Source organism: Zerene cesonia, chromosome 23, assembly GCF_012273895.1.
Source record: "Zerene cesonia ecotype Mississippi chromosome 23, Zerene_cesonia_1.1, whole genome shotgun sequence".
NCBI lineage: Eukaryota > Metazoa > Arthropoda > Insecta > Lepidoptera > Pieridae > Zerene > Zerene cesonia.
The window spans coordinates 2,420,788-2,438,642 of NC_052124.1; the positions used below are offsets into that span (position 1 = coordinate 2,420,788).

The window sequence follows — 17,855 nt, forward strand, 5'->3', positions numbered from 1 at the left end:
GTGTGAACGGTTTGCAGGCGCGCTGATGTCGGTCGACGAGACGCTCATGTGCTCGTTCCAGATACTGAAGCCGGCCGACAAGCGCAAGCTCTACTCCGGCCTCAACATGGGCCGCCCCAACACGCCGCCGCGGGCGCAGCCCAAGAGCAAGAAGAAGTGAGTGCAAACACATACACACAAACACACACACACACACACACTCTCTCTCTCGCAACAGCACACACCCTTACAACAGCACACACCTGCCCCAGAACTCACATATCCGTCCGAACTCACACACACACACACACACACACACACACACACACACACACACACACACACACACACACACACACACACACACACACACACGCCCGCTCCAGCAGAGACGCACCCGCCATACAAAAATCCCGCAAAAATTATGACCCACTGACGTAACACAGGTGCACTTAAAAATGGATTTGTGACATAGAATGTATGACACTCACACACACACGGCCATAATTACTCAGATATACTCATTTTCTAATATTCGTGAAAATATATACCCTTTTTGAAATAAATGTACTGCCAAAAAAAAGGACACACCGGCACAAATAAAAAACCATTCTATTTTTTTTTATTATAGTTAAATAAATTCGATTAATTATTGTGCAGAGACATATGAAGCGGCACTTCGTGTCAGGTAACATGAACGTGTGCGACACAATAACTAACCTCCACTTGGAAGTTTGATATTCACAACTACCCCCATATTACAGCATCACTAATATTGTTAATGCTATAGTGTGTCTGTCTGTCTGTCTGTCACGACGCAACGGGGCAATGTTATGGTAGGATCTTTGTGTCTGGAGATAGTTTGGCTGTAGAATGATTTAGGTTTCTTAATATTGCGGCGAAACATCTCATTGCCATGGTGATTTCCTTTGACAACGCGGGCGAAGCCGTGGTCAACAGCTAGTGTAATAACGAAATTTATCATCACACATTGTTTCTGACAGGCCACTCTCGTCACTAAGGGATATAAAATATAATTTATGAACTAGTTCTCAGACCTTATCTAATGTACAAAATTATGTATACACAAAATTTTACATAAATATCGGTCGAGCCGTTTCGCAGTATTTTGGTTACAAACACCGTGACACAGGAATTGGGTACATTGTATTGATTAAAAAAGAAAGTTTTGAAAATTCATTGGATTATATTATTGAATATTATATCAAATAAAATTTTTGTTATTAATCCTAATACATATGTATTTAGATTACGTGACCTACGAAACTGCTCAACCGATTTCCATCAAATTTTCACAATCAAACATCCATGTGCATGTTTGATCCAACTTAAAAGACGGTTTACATTATTTCAATTACATTAACATATAATTTTGACTGATAGATACAAAGCAAATATTTTTGAAAAAAAAAAATATAAAAATAAACAGTTTGTCCTTTTTCAGCTGGAATATGTCGAAATGTTGAGATTATGCAAGTAACGATACAATTAACCTTCACACATGAGCGTGTATACATATTTGTTGATTTGTTTGTTGTGTTTATTTACATGATCGATGCATGCATGTGTATTGATTCTATGTATTCAGTTTTTTCTATAACTTTTAAATATTGAGGCGGGATTGAAAAACACATAATTTCAGATGACTATTAAATTTATGATAGTTACTCTATAAAATTATCTTAAACCGATAGTGTAGTTGTTAAATATACTTAGAATTTAAAATAGATTACAAAAAAACAACAAAAGAGAATTAAATTGTATAATATAAAATAAATCCCATTTCAATATTTCCTTACAACACACATTCGGATCAAATTGTTACAAGCTTCCCACGTTTTTATTGTGTATGTAGTATGTATATTGATATCACATGTCTGTTTGTCCGTCCCCAGCTAGCCCCTGAACGCGAGCATCGACATCAACCCGCATGGATTCCCGCTACACTAGATTACCTGCGACCTAGGTTTAATGATAGCTTACAAATGAACCCTAAAATCGTGCATTTCAGGGCTCAGTGCGTCTGATGACTGATGTGTCAAGTATTATTCATTGCTAATCAAAATATTGCGCTGTGATTTGACTCGCATTGTAATTTAATGTATTTTGATTAACAATAATAATAACTTTATTATATGCATATGATTTGTAATTCGCCGTTTCGCGTCGGATATTAGATACTCGCTTCTAGTGTAGGCTCTTGCAGTTAATATTTTTTTTGTAAGCTATCAATAAATACATCGATATTTGTACGGACTTAAATTTTTATATATAATTTGTAATCATGAAGTCAATGTACGCGCTCTCTCATACGTGCTTAGGGCCCCGAGTTTATCCGTAAAATAATTAATGGGTTAATCGCTACATAGTATGAAACAAAGTAACTTTCTCTGTCCCTGTCTCCCTTTTGTATGCTTAAATGTCCAAAACTACGTAACGGATTATGTTTTTTTTTTAATAGATAGAGTGTTTCAAGAGCAAGGTTTATATGAATAATAACAGCTATTAAACTACTCCGAATTAACGCGTGCGAAGCCGCGGGCAAAAGCTAGTTAATAATAATGCCAGTGTTGGGGCAATCATGAATCGTTCTAGAAACTGTAATTTCTACAAATTTATATAGCATTGGATAGCTATGTATAGCTGGTTAACCGGTTGGTTATTTTATTGTTAAACTCGAGGGTAGTGATATAACAATTGCTGGACGATTGTTCAGTGAGACCCCACTGTCTACGGCATCTGCGATGAAATGAACATTTTACTAATTCGATTGTTCTAAATTCGAAATTTGTTTCTTTTTTCGAAGGGACAAATAAGCGGGCGAAGGACGTGGTTCGATTTTTAAATCGATTGAAAGCATCGGCGTTACAAGTATTAATTAACATTTTATAAGCGCACAGTGGATCTATGTTAATATTAACTATTAATGAGGCAATTGACTGGTAGAATGTTCGTTTTGTCGTAAACTCGTCTGTAGTCGCTAATTGTCTATGGTGCGTTTATGTACGTCGAAGTCAATTGTTTTGAAAAAAAAAATGTCTGTACATACACACTTGCCATACATTCCGCGCGATCACAGTATTAAGGTGGCGTTGGTACCACAGACAATCCGACTCTAGACGAACAGTGTCTATGGCAACTTCTCTATAGTCTGATGAGATGCGAGAGTAGAAATTAGAAAGCATACAGTCTCAAGCTGCCAGTGTTGCGTGTATAATGATTTTATTTTTTTAATTTTTCCGGGGAAAACACGGTCCTCGCCGGGGCGAGTGAATGGTGTGTGTGTAAGTTCGTATGTATGTCTGTCTGTACACGTGTACCGTTTATTCAGTGAGCGAGTGCGATTTTTGGGAAGAAAGAGATTTTTTTCTAGAGGGTTGGCTGCCTGCTAGACTGTCGTGTTGTGTTGTGCGTTGTTTCAATGTGTTGATATTATGTTGTTCTACTCAAAAGAAAGATCACTGTACTTTTAGCGCTTCAAATATGCTTTAAGGCTGTAAATCGATAAATGTGTACTGAGTATTGTGTACCCAATAATTCATTTACATGAACTAAAATAGTCATTTCACTTTTTGTATGCTAAATGTTGTGAGTTTTACATTTTTGTGCAGTCTATTTAAGCCATTTTCGAAACATGCAAGTGGTTCTCTCTTTTGAGTAGGCAACGCGATACAATACATCAGTCCAGTGTGTATCCAGCCTTAGAATCGCACAGATAAGTAGTAAGTGAAAATGTAAGCGGTGGAATAAATTAACACCGTCCGGTATATGGACGCAATGTAGTAATCATGTAGCATATGGAATTGTTTAGGGTCGGTTCAGATGGCGGGTTTATTTCCGTTATATACACGCAACTGTTAAAAAATTCTCGAAAAACTAGAAAACTCATCCAAGAATGACTCAATTTTATGTTTATAAAGTTGTGACGGATCGTGTAGAAGCGCCATTATTGACGGGAAATTCGTCGTCTGTGCCGTTCTTAATTCGTAATTTAAAATTCATCACATTATCTGTATCGTCAATCGTGTATTCCATTTTTAAATTGTAACGTTCCTCCACCGTGTTTTGAATTTGAGATTAGATGCGTTGGTTTTTAATTTATTTTTTAATCAGACTGAGGCGTACAGTGGCCGCGGCCGACAACTTTAATCGATTATTGTATGAACAAGAATATTGTATATTAATTTCGTAAATAAAATAATTTCTGGATACAATTTGATTTCTTTTATTCTCTTTACCATTACTTATGTTCAAGCTAAATCAATTTCCGTGAATAAAAATATTAAAAACATTAAAAACAAATATTGAAACAGTGCCTTATTATAAGAGACTACAATATCTACAGTACATATTTTTTCTCATGCAAAATAACAGAACTTTATTCGATAAAGATTTCGTTTCAAAGTGAAAGGATTTTAAGTAATTTTGTAAGTGAAGTTATACATAAAAGAGTACATGTGAAGGCATAGCCTTGAAATTGTATGTGCTATATCGACTTTTCCTATTTTTCATTTACGTTAACCAACAGCGTGTAGTAGGAGAACGAAGTCTTGATTATCTGTAATAGCATTATGAAAAAAAAAATAGTTTAGTTTTTATTTCTATCAAAAAACAAATGGTGTTTTATTGACATTTTATCTCTGTTAAGGTTAATTTACTGAATATATAGAGTTAAAAAACACGCACGCTGTGTTTCTTCCTCTCGTACAGAGTATCCGCATAGAAATTATTACAACCTGGTGATTTCAATCAGGATAAGATAAACTCATCAAATTATCCTATTGTCACTCCTCAATAAGCGTGTTGATTGTGAATTATATCCGTCCGGTTAAATAGTTTGGGCTGTGCAGTTCGGTCCTTGCGTTTTATATATTGCGATGGTACACTCACCACGACAAAAGTATGCAGGTTCATGGGTAAGAAGCGACCAGCTCGCACGACCACGGGACGGCGATTAGACAAAAGCACGTTCAGCAATAACCGACGAGCCTTAACGCCCATACTGGGCCACGCGCTTTGGTAAGCCGCGGTGGACACGCGATCCGCCTGCAACATACCAATGGGTTGCCATGTTTTACAAGAAATAAAGTACGTAGAGAGATAAAATGTAGAGGTATGAGATACATAATTTTGAAAATTTAATTTTTATGTGTGGATAAACGTTAGCGTTTTATCGAAATACTCTTTTTTATTGTGAGTGAAGTGTTTTTTTAATGTGTTATCCCTATAGGCTTCATCCATATAATACTATAACTGCCGGAAGATGTTATTTTTCCGTTCTAATAACCAAATTTCATTATAATAAATAGGTACTAACCTGTAAAATGATTTGATTCCCAAAATGGCAGTACACGTAAATGTCCAACGCGACAGCACCAAGATACTCCACTGTTATCATGTCAAATTTCTAGGACAAAAATTTTTAGACAATAACAAATATTTATTCTGAAGTCTTTGCAAGGCTGTTTGTATACAGGTGTCCTGACGAAAGTGTACTATGCTCAACGGAACTTACAGTTTTTAATAAATAAAAAAATACTCATAAAATTCCTGATATATTTTTTCCTATTAGATGAATTCTTAAAACTTCATGTGTGCATCTCTAACCACCCATCCACTTTTGCCATCCGCATGCACACATACATTTAAAGATTATATTTTCAGAGTCACAATGTCCACATTAGCGGAGCGGTATATACCGCCTGAGTGAACCTGTTAACATAAATTTAAGGAAAAAAACACCCTCTCATATTTAGTATTTTTTCATAATCCCCGTTTGCAAAACTATAAGTACCAATGAGCATCTCACACCATCGGCGGAACAACCTGTATATGTATGTATCAAAATCCTTAGCGAATCTACTTTTAGGATTTTAATATAAATCTTCCTAAAACCAGTTCTCCTCTTCATCCAAATATCTTATCATACGTACCAACGTAGCAGCATACAACAGAGTACATAGGTACATAGTCACTTGGACGACACGTAGCGCGAGGAGCGGCGACACAAATCGCTCAAATCGTCGCTTATACTCGTTGACAACTTGGCAAACTCGTGCGCAATCTTGGATCGCGCGGACAGTTCCATCGTCGTACTCTTTGTTGTAGATATCTGGAACATATAGTATGGCGGTTTACAAGCATAAAATATAATAATACCTAGCTTAAAAAACTTAAAACACGATTAAATTATATAATCGACTAAATTGTCTTGCTTGCTCATAAACAGAGTATATTATGTAAATAAATTTACTGCTGGCGATCCTTATCAGAACAATAAAATAAACTCATGAAATTATTGTAATTTTGTTTAAATCTTTGATTTTTTAAACACGTTTTACATTATTGTCACAGTGGATTATGGCTCGGGCCCTCTTGCTAGGTAATATATGTGTTAAGAGGACCTGTTCCTTCCCTAGGAGTGATACAAATAATAATAATATTGCTGTATGTAGAACGAAAGTAATTTAAGTTTTTTTAAAGTAAACTATTCCTTAATAAGTGTACTAAGTTTCAATAAAAACTGCAAGTTAAAGTGGGTCAAAACTTGCCTAGAGGCGTCGGTTATATACTATCGTTTGTGGGTTGAAAATGCACATGGATACCTGAAAAATCACACCTGAACAAATTTTGAAAATGTAAAGAACATTGACGTTAAGCGAGTAATTATTTAAAGAAATACAGTTTATCGATTTTTGTAGGATACTTGTATGTTTACCGAAGCGTATTTCCTTGCGACCAGGTCGGACCATCTGGAACAAAGAAAGAATAATGAATATTGCGCCAATCTTTTGTATATTTTATTAAAATTATTGTTAGTAGCTTATTAGTTATGCCATATAATGTATGTATTTTTTATTTTTCTACATCTTCATTATTTATATGTCGATAGTTTAATTGTTTGTTATCTCTTGTTATTTATTTATAGTAAAATTTACATTCCTATTCTTAAAAAGGCATTGACCATTTTTTAGTTTTTATCGCTGTTCAGTATAAGCAGAACCGTGAAGCGTAAATAGAGCATTTTTTTATGCCATAAGCGGCCAATTGAGCTGGCGGTCCGCTTGAAGCAGGGCGTTATCACACTCATGAACATTTGCAGAAGTAATGTCTCTAAAAAGCGCTATCCGCTTTAAGGGGAAAGAAGTAAGGTTAAGATTGACGACTGGAAAGAAGGAATGGGCTAGAAAGAGTGAGTAGAAAACGGGCAAGCATAGTTTTTAATCAAATTAACTCACCTCATCATAATGAGACGCCGATTCCTTCACTTCAGACACATTATACATATAACTGTGTTGCTCGTCCTCCACAGTGCTGTACTTTGCTGATAGTGCTGCATGATCCACATGTTGCAACAGTGCCGTGTATCTCACATTGCGTAAGGAGCAACATAGCAAGTCTAGTTGTCCGCACAACAAGATCGAGTTCGAAGCGAAGAATACACCTGTGGTAGTTGATAAACTTACTATAATAAAATGGACCTTGGGTGACGTCACTCATCGTGTTAGCGACTCTACAGGAGTTTAGTCTGGAGTCCACTGTTGCAGAAACTGTTGAAATCTGATATACCCTAAGCATCAAAATAAAACACTAATAACTCAGAGCCATTTCCCAGGCCATTTATATGCGTAAATGAGTGCATTAAAAATAAATCATTTAAAAACAGAAGAAGGAAAAGAAGAATACCCAAACTATGTTTTTTTATGTCATAGCCGGTAACCGAGCTGGTGGTTGGCTTGATGGTAAGCGATGATCACTGCCCATAAACATTCCGAGAGGTAGTGCTTCTACAATGCGTTGCCCGCTTTTTAGGGGTAAGGAATAAGGAAAGGTTTGACCACTGGAGAGAAGGACTAGGAAAAATAATGGACTGGGAAGGGAGGAAAAGGAAACGGGCCTCCAGTACCACCATTCACTGTACGAAACTCAGTAGCATGCTACTATTTCACTACGGTCGTTTGTGGTGTCAGTTTGCACCAGAAAAGTACCACTCTTTTTTTGGTGCGAGCTGGACCAATAAGTGCCGAAGTGTGCTCGATTCACAGATTAAAATTGATAAATGAATGAACGTTCTATGTTGCCCTTAATCAAAATGAGGTTTACAAACACGAAAATATATTTTCGTGTTTAACTTTGGCCATAAAAGGGTCCACCGAGCTGCAATAATTTGAAAGTGACAAGAAAAGAAAATGAAGGGGTTTAATCTATGGCCTACAGAATCAATTTTATACCTAATTGTCCCATAGCAAGAGCGACAAAACCCTGAGCGAAGCATTGTCGCAGAAATATAAGTGTTATAAACAGACCCTGGTCGACGTCCTTGTATATCCACGGATGCAATGGATGGTTCAACCATACTGTAAAGAGAATTCCTATATTATAATCTTCATATTCTATTTATGTTTAAATCAGTTTCATTTAAAATTATATTATAAGAAAAAAAAAATAAACACTTCATATATAAAATTTTAACATGTAAGACTTACAATATCCAGTAACAGGCAACACCACGTACATGGCAACACTAAAAGACGTACAAGCCGTATAAAAGTAGGCGAAATTCCTCGCCGTCTTATAGCTTGCCTGCATCGTCATATTCGTTAATCCCCTAGCTGATTTCCATTTGAAATTTTTATTCATGTACTGACACAACTCATACATTTCCTTTTTATAAATCGCAAAGTACGCTACGATCGCTATTGAAACGATTAACGGTAAACTGTCGGCCATTTTGTCTAAATTTGACATGACATCCGTCCATTCCCCGTATAAATGAACAATCAAGGAAACTGTTAGATTAAGTAGAATAAATAATACCATAGCCAAATATACATTGTTTATAAAAATATGTCTAGATTTAATTGGGTTTTGGAACCATTCCCAACAACCAACTATTTTTAACGGCAACATCATGAAATGGCAATAATTTTGTACGCCATTTGAAGTGGTCCTTTTCATATTTCGGCTCAGGTTCTGACCCACGACCTATGATTATAACAGTTATAAACATTCGTTGACTTAGAATTTCCGCTTGTAAATCAAGGAGCTACTAATTAATACTTTAAAAAGTTTAATTTTAAGCTGTATTCAATGCAGTAAAGATTTATTCATAATGTTGATTCTGCATTGCTAGTTGCTACATACATATTCAGTAAATGTTTGTACTTATTTGACTGGCACTGACTTCTGGCATTACACACTTAAAACCATATTTACCAGCTTTCCGCCTGGGGTTTGGCGATCATTAAAAGGTAACCTATGTCACTCATTGTTTATGTCACCGTTGGCAATTTTTTTGCAAGTTGGAGCTGGTGGATCACCTGATGGCTTACCAACAGGCGACTCACCAGCTCCATTGTAGCGCTTACGCTACCACATCGACCCTCGCCTCTACAAATGGATAGCCGACTTCGAATTAGAAAGGGATTAAGAAAGGATTGACGAGACGAATAAAGGAAAGGACTGTGAAGGGTAAGGAAAAGGATACGGGCCTCCGCCTCCCCCACTCATCGAACAAAACACAACAATATACTATTTCACGCCGGTCTTGTGTTGGGGTGTGGTAGTTCCTCGGTGCACCTCACTAGCCCATTCGCGCCTAAGCGTGCTCGTCTACCAGACATAATATAACAGCACCACAGATATGTTATATCTGCACCAAAGAGAGGTCCGAGGAATGGAAACTTACTTACTTTAAACTTGTCTTTTATCAATATTGTTTATTCTATTTAGTTTAAAAGTAAATATTTTCAGCTGTGTATATACATAGCTTTACACAATTAACCCTTCATTATAAAGTTCGGACATCGCGAACTTTGTTGTAATTAGATTTAATTAATCGTACATCGACAATTATCTGTCATTATAATTCATACATTATGCAAGCTAATTATACATAAATTTTATCAGTGTTGGTCTCGTATCAAGTGACCCCCCACTCAGAAGATTGAAATGAAATTTATTAAAATTCATAAAAGTTCTAACGATTTTAGACGAATAATACTAATACAATTTTACTATTTTCTTTCTTTGCTTTACCATGTGCAGTCACGGGAAGGTCGACTTTATAATATGATCTTTACATGTATTAAACAGTTAAAAAAAGGTTTCTATACCTTGAATATGTTAAATAATAATAATTTAAGAGAGCTTAAAAACATTAACAGAACGAAAAAATAATGTGTGTAAAAATAATGTCTGGTTGTACTGTGTAGCCCAAATACACTAAAACATAGTGTCATTTTCTGTTGACTTATAAATAACGAAGATGTCAAGAAGATGAAAAGTAGGAAATTCTCAATTCGATTGTATTTTTTTTTTAATTTGTTGTCTTTATTTGAAAGCTGTATGGTTATATGGATGGATGGACCACAGGAAAGATTAGAAGTAAGTTAAAAAATAAATGAAAGATTTATTTAACCAAAGGAATACCACCACCACACAAAAATAATAATAACAAGGTACGTACGATGAAAAAAGCAACTATTTATGACATTTCTATTTTGGCGTATACGTACACGAAGACTTAAAGATTTTTTATTTTATTTTCCACTTAATTTTTTTCAACTCAATATACTTAACAATACTTAACGTGTGCAAAAAACCACTTACGATACCGTTGCATTTAGTTTTGAAACAAATAAAAAAAATGATTTATTTGCTATATAATATAAGAATGATTGAAACAATTGTAAAGATTTTTGGTTAAACATTGATGAAGTGACAGATGAAATTGCGGATTCCTCGTCTACCGTCCTTTCCGATGTCCGATCCATTCTTTTAGAAGTACATTATGAAGTTTCTCTACAGTTGGTGACATAGGGAGAAAGTGCATTCAATAGTTAGAGGCTTTGTCAGTTATTATAAGACACCTAGGGGGTCTACATCCATTGTCTCGACACCATCTCCTGAGTCCAGTTCGCCATAAATATAATAACTGTATGGAGCTGAAAATGTTTTTAGAATAGATATTTTATTTTAAATATTGAGAAAATAGAGACTTAACGCCTTCAAAAAAATAAAAGTCAAGATGAATTGGGTGCTTCATATTAAATGCCTATTTTAATAGATTAGGGTACCGAATTCGACTAGAATTTTTTTTTTTACAATCGCAGATAATAATAAATAAAATAAAAATGAGGAGGAAAGTTTTCTGTTACACTCTTACGGGTTTTGGTAATCAAAATGTTACAGGTGCTTGATATTCCTGCGAATCCTGCTATTTTACACTTAAAATAACATATTTTAATATCTAAAGTAGCATTATAAACGGCTATGAAATTATCATGAGAAGTATTACACAATTGTAAAAAACAAACCTCTTGTCGCCTCCACATGCATGATGTTGAGTGCAACTATAAAAAACGTAAAAAGAATAAAGATCTTTACAGACATTTTAACAGAAATATCGCGGTCCGTTTGAGGCTATGCTACGCAGCTGTGCGCTCGGGGGTGAAGCGTTTTCTTTAAATTATAGAGGTAATTACCACCAGATAAGAACGAGTATTAGTAAGGTATGTTAAAGTTTGCGATAAGTGTATATACCGCCTTTACGGTTCCGTATCACGTATAGTATTATTTTATCTGTGGTATCACAAATGAAAAAAAAAACGGATCTCTTAAAGGATCACTTCCTTGCGCGACTATTTGTTTGTTTATCGAGATCTTTATCTGGGCAATGGTTTTAGATTAAGTTGATATTAATAACAGATATGTACTTGAGTCTATTTTGTCTTGAGGCCCTGAAAATCAAAGCAAAAGGTCAACGCGATCAAAATATATAACCACTTATGTAGCATCTTTCAATATCAAGGGAATTAAAACGTATAGGGTTCATTCCGTCGAAATTTGAAGGAGGAAATCTGAAAACCAAATTTAAATGTAGCACTACTATTCTTCTACTTCTAATTATAACTGTCTTTCCGGAACGGCTATTTCAACGAGTTTCGATAAAATCGACCAATCCCATAAAAAAAAACCGACCTAAAAATGTCACATATTATTGGTCTTACAGCGGTTAATGCGTTAGCGTCGAACAGAGGAGATCTGTTCTTGGTGGTAGGATACAGAATGATAAACAATTAAAAGAAATAGATGGATAATGCATGTAACCCCATAACCTAAAAGGGGACACCCACGTGACTGTAGTGGACGCTAGACAGTCGTCGTGTCGAAAACTTGCGTTATTAAACCGTAATTTTAAATGTCAATTAAAGTATTTGCTGGCTATTCTATAAACAAATTTTATATGCAATTTGATATATATAAGTATTCCATAAAAACCATTTGTGTTTCACGTTATCACATAATCACGTTTTAGCCAACGAAAAATAAATAAAAATTACGGACGTGATTAATGCATTTTAGGTCTTTATAATATTAACACGCATATACAAAAAATTAGGCTACTCGTGTTTTTAGTTACATATTGAAATACAAGGGTTGAATTTATTCTATGTCTTTTCTACATAAAACATAAGATTAGGAATTATCCTGATTTGGATTATATTAATCAAATCATGATTGGAAATTGGAAAATAAAAAAACATTTTAATACGTAAATGCAGCAGAACTAATTTTGTTTAAATGCGCTAAGACTCTACATAGTACAACAATCTACCTATATATACTCGTAACATATTATTACACATCTATGCCTAGTAATAATAATAATAAAAACATTTAGTTCTATTAGTTCTAACCAGGGAAAATTGCATACATATATAATTTTGTTACTCTTACAAAAATAACTGAGCAAATCTAAATGTAATTTTGATCAGATTGATAATAGAACGTTTAAATTATTATTTCACTTTACTCTGGAACCCGCGGCTTCGCTCTCGTGGTTCCAGAATAACATAATATCCAATATAAAGTAAAGCCCGCCGGTATATTATATAATTTATAAATCACACCGAAATGAGGCCAGGTCCGTTTTTATACCATCCTTTATTTAAGTTTTTAATCACACTTTCAGTTATAAATTAGTCAGTGTATGTTATGCCTGCTTGTTTTTATATTACGCAAGGGTACTTTAGTGTTTCTTGTAAATTAAGTAAACTGGGTTAAATGATTGTTTATACAATCATATAAAATATCAAATAGATATGAAATTATAGCAAGCAAACTGGATGAAGAAATTTCATGATTTCGAAAACATTTTACTTTTAATTTTTGCTCTTTAAAACTGATATAATTAAATAAATAAAAAATGTGTAAAATAACTAAATAATTTTAATTAACTTAACAGGGCTAGAGGAAATTAAATAAGAAAATTAAAAAAAGACGATTACATCGTTAAACCTAGTAACTCTTTTAGGGATGAAATTATAATTGTTTTTCTATATTCTGATCGTTTAATTTCTACGTTTTAATATCAATGGCAGACCCCCTTGGAGACTCTGTACGACATTTGGTATGGGACTTATAAGAGGCTCTCTCCGTGATTCAGGAGCTGGAACCACTGAACACTTCGACAGAATTGCCGCCAAACCTGCCATCGATTGAATTTGGCCGAAACGCTCACCTGAAAAAAAACATCCACACTTAAATGTATCATCATCATCATCATCAGCCCATATATGTTCCCACTGCTGGGACACAGGCCTCCTATGAGGGTTCAGGCCATAATCCACCACGCTGGCCAAATGCGGGTTAGCAGATGTCACATGTCGTCGAACTTTTATTTCTTGGACATGCCGGTTTCCTCACGATGTTTTCCTTCACCGTTTAATCATAGATGCATCTTAATACTCAATACTTATGGTCCGCCCCGGCTTCGCCCGTAGTATATTTATAGCCTTTTAGCTGCGCCCCGCGATTTCACCCGCGTAAGTCCGTATCCCGTAGGAATATCGGGATAAAAAGTTGCCTATATGTTATTTCAGTTGTCCATTTGTCTACGTACCAAATTACATTGCAATCGGTTCAGCATTTTTTGCGTGAACGAGCAACAAACACACACACATCCTTACAAACTTTCGCATTCATAATATTAGTAGGATGACACTCGGAAAAGATGCAGCTTTCTAATGGTAAGAGACTTTCTGAAACCGTCCAGTAATTTTTGTGAAAAAGCATTATACATATGGCTGACTATGTGTCCATTCTCTTATAATATTAGTTTAGACTAACAGTAAACCCCAGCCTTGCCCGTGGCATATAAAGGTTCAGTAATCAGGGTTCAAACGGTGAAAAATTTCGAAATCGGTCCAGAAGTTTCAAAGACTAACACGACAAACAAACAAACTCAACAACTTTATACAGTATATATAAATATTATGAAGGTTAGAAGTATCTTACTCGGCCTCATGCGAATCGATTAATAGTCAATACATTACCGTTTGAAGAGAATCTTCCATATTATGCAAGCAGATAGAGCCCAACGAGCTGTCATTAAAATTCTACTAAACGAACTTTACACCATAATAACATAAAACATAATATTATTGAAACTTTAACGCATATAACTCAATTAAATTTTGTGTAAACCGATGTCCAAAGTGTATTAATGTACAAATAAAACTTAATATTTGGGTTCCAATAAAGATCTCCAGATGCATTCCCAACACTAATTCGACAATAATTGTTCTTCAATTTCAGTTATACACATTAGATTATTAAAACTTACCGACACACCTACGAGGCCCCGCACCAAACGGCAAGTATGTATACGCGTCCAATGAACTCGTGTCATTCGAGACGAAACGATCGGGTATGAACTCATCTGGTCTGTCGAAGTACTTTGGATCCCTTTGCAATGCTTGTACTGGTATTATGATCATGACGCCCTTGTCTATGGTCACATTTAATTCTGGTATCGTGTACGGCTTAACACACTCACGCGTCAAAAATGCTACTGGAGGCAGTATTCTTAATGTCTCTTTGAGAGCACTCTCCAAAAAGGTCATGTCTTTTATAGCTTCGTAAGATATTTGATTGTTGTGTTTCATCATCACTTGGTCTATCTGCCTTTGGACCTTCATCTGATAGTCTGGGTGATGAGCAAGGTAATGCAAGGTGCAGCTCGCATTGAAAGATGATGTATCGAACCCAGCAGCTAAGAATATGAACGCCTGAGCAGCCATAAGTTCATCAGTTATTTCTAACGTAACTGTAGTAGCTTCTCCGTTAGAGTCAGTCTTTTCCATAGATTTAAAAGTCACATCGCCGTCTTTTTTCCACCCCATCATGATATCTATAAAATCATTCCTCCCAGACGGTATAAACTTACGTTTTGCCTGGATTTCTTTCACCAAACTAGTAATTTCCTTTTCCAGGTCAGGAAGATATTTTAAGTGACCGAAAAGTCGCGGAAAATTATCCTTTAACACCATAACAATGCCTTCACGAATGCCAAATTTAAATATTCGGTTACTGAGTGACCTGAAAGGGCAATTGTCGTCATTTAATGAGTCCACGTTGAAGCCGAACCCACAGTTTCCGATGATGTCCGTGGTGTAGCGAGCCATTAGCTCTTGAGCATCAAAAACCCTCTCTCCCTCAGATATTTCAACCGCTTTCTTTTGGAGACGAACAGCAACTTGTTCAATTAATGGATACATTCCTCGAAGTTTCACACCGGTAAAAGCCAGCGTGAATCGTTTTCGCAACGATCGCCACAAATCTCCATCCGCAAAAAACAGATTTCTTAACAGTGGCTCTTCATTGTGTATCTTCATGCCTCGAGCATAAAAATAGTTGAAATCCGAGGTGAAAATTCTCTTCAAGATTGTGGGGTCACTGACTATGAGTACGGGTTGAGATGATCGGAAGACCCCAACGACTTTCTCATTTGGGTGTTTCTTGTACAAATATTCAGCGATTTGGGATGGACTTTTCTTCAACAAATAAACGTCCAAAATGCTTCCAACAATAGGGTACGGTTTGATAAAATATACACCTTTATTCTTCCAGTAATTGAAATTTTTGGTCAAGTTTAGATAGAATAAGAATACTGTTAAAATTAAAAAATAATAAAACATATTGCTACGTTTTATATTACTAACTCGAGCTCTGATCATAAAAAGAATGAAACGTTTTAAATATCCTTTAAGTAATAAATAATTTAATAACTTTTTTGTGTTCTCATTATCTTTTTTGAGTACATTATATATATAATATATGTAGATAATTTATTGCAAATATTGTTATTATTGTATGAGGTGCTGCGTTTAAATTTTTTACCTGAAGTTCCACCTTTGTAATGGATGACCATTTAAGGACTTTTTTGCTTTGATGATATTTTAAACTTAAGATTAATATCAAGAGAACAGTAACATTCAAAGAACAATGATCTAAACGATTGGAAAACCTGCGATATATGAGGGGCACCGAAGCATAAATACGTTAAATTTATGGACGAATAAGTACATACACGTATTAAATAAAACACGGTTCTTAATAAATATATTTAGTGTATACAAAACAAGTAAATGCTTGATTGCTTAAGGGAATTTCATTATTAAAACATCTTCAACTCACGAGCATCTTTTTTTATTTAAACATAAAATCCGCAAATATTTTCTTAGAATTAGGATACATGGATTTTGTTTTTATAATTTAAGATACTTAATCAATGTAATAAATTGTTTCTATACTTTAAAACTTACTTTTAAAATTTCAAATATGCACGTTATGTTTTGCATAAGTATACCTATAATCCTATATTGGTTATAGGTACTAAATAAATTTTTAAATGTAAACAAATGTTAGTAAATCAATAAGAAGAAAAAAAATTTAATTATTTAATTGAAAAAAAATATAGAGGAAATCAGGAATTGTCAGCATTTGAATCCTTTTATGTATTGTTGTTAGACTGAATACATATATTGGAATATTTGACAGTGAAATGCTCTGATATGGGCTCAAACAGCCCCTATACATTTTGAGGTTACCCATATTTTATAAACTGTATAAATGTGCTAAATGAGCTTATGAAAGCAAATAGTTAAGCGCACTTCAATAAACAATGATTAGCAAAAAAAAAAAATTAATTTAATTAGTAGGAATGGCATTTTTTCCCTAAAAGAACTGCCCGAATTTGTTTTTCTAAAAGAACGAAGAGTTGTCTTGCTTTCAATAACGTTCTTGCGTTTCCTTACATTACCATTATGTAGTTCTCGAATCACGCCAATAACCCGATAAGTAATATGTACCTGAAAATGTTTTGGGAATATGGTATTTAAAATAAGTGTAATATTCTTAACCATCAATGTATAAAATGACATAATATGATTTGGTTAGACTATTTTTTCCGTAATTGCGTACCACCGTCCATGAACATTCGCAGAGGTAGGGCCTTTGTAAATGCGTTGCTCGATTTAAGTTGTTAATAGATATGGAAAGGATTGATGACGGAAATAAAAGAATGGACTGGGAAGAGTGAGAAAAAGGATACGAAACTCCAGCTCTCCCATTCACCGAACGAAACAATGATATGTTGTTATTCGATATTATATTCCTACCATCGCATTAAAAAGTAAAAGAAGATAAAACTAAAATGCACAACACAATTTAACTCGAAACAAACCTCGATTATATAGGATGTTAAGCGTAACGAATAATATAACATATATGAAGAATATAAAAGACATTTTAGCAGAAATATTTGAGGCTACAATGTGCTAAGGGCGGGTGCGTTTTCTTTAAATTCTTGAAGATAATTACCAATAGATAAGAACAAGCACAGAAGTGGGTTGTTACAATTATCATTTCGCGATATGTATGCATAAAATATAATATTTATATTTCTCTTTCCTAAACGAATTGTTCAATTAAATTGTGTTGAAGGATCAATAATTGTTATTGTTTTACATTTTTTGTTTAATTTTTTATGTAAATAAACGAATTTAAAG

General features: G+C 34.7%; 2 protein-coding genes and 3 long non-coding RNA genes across 5 annotated transcripts; 1 reads left to right on the plus strand and 4 right to left on the minus strand.

The window, feature by feature from the left end:
- Window positions 1-13: 13 nt before the first annotated feature.
- Window positions 14-4,211, plus strand: LOC119836296. Its single transcript, XR_005288088.1, has 2 exons — window positions 14-156; window positions 1,896-4,211. It is a non-coding gene; the product is annotated as an uncharacterized LOC119836296 (long non-coding RNA).
- Window positions 3,221-8,937, minus strand: LOC119836295 (putative odorant receptor 85e). Its single transcript, XM_038361586.1, has 7 exons — window positions 8,487-8,937; window positions 8,232-8,357; window positions 7,231-7,444; window positions 5,934-6,132; window positions 5,318-5,407; window positions 4,891-5,046; window positions 3,221-4,558 (listed from the first exon to the last, which is right to left on the minus strand). The coding sequence occupies exons 1-7, from the start codon at window positions 8,911-8,913 to the stop codon at window positions 4,502-4,504; spliced, it is 1,269 nt and encodes a 422-aa protein (XP_038217514.1). The 5' UTR covers window positions 8,914-8,937; the 3' UTR covers window positions 3,221-4,501.
- Window positions 8,938-10,467: 1,530 nt separating this feature from the next.
- LOC119836300 lies at window positions 10,468-11,478 on the minus strand. Its single transcript, XR_005288089.1, has 2 exons — window positions 11,319-11,478; window positions 10,468-10,946 (listed from the first exon to the last, which is right to left on the minus strand). It is a non-coding gene; the product is annotated as an uncharacterized LOC119836300 (long non-coding RNA).
- Window positions 11,479-13,254: 1,776 nt separating this feature from the next.
- On the minus strand, window positions 13,255-16,057 carry LOC119836189 (cytochrome P450 6B2-like). The gene is made up of 2 exons (XM_038361448.1): window positions 14,630-16,057; window positions 13,255-13,525 (listed from the first exon to the last, which is right to left on the minus strand). Exons 1-2 carry the CDS (start codon window positions 16,020-16,022, stop codon window positions 13,356-13,358), a joined length of 1,563 nt encoding a protein of 520 aa, XP_038217376.1. The 5' UTR covers window positions 16,023-16,057; the 3' UTR covers window positions 13,255-13,355.
- Window positions 16,058-16,594: 537 nt separating this feature from the next.
- Window positions 16,595-17,681, minus strand: LOC119836192. Its single transcript, XR_005288083.1, has 2 exons — window positions 17,531-17,681; window positions 16,595-17,156 (listed from the first exon to the last, which is right to left on the minus strand). It is a non-coding gene; the product is annotated as an uncharacterized LOC119836192 (long non-coding RNA).
- Between the last annotated feature and the right edge of the window lie 174 nt (window positions 17,682-17,855).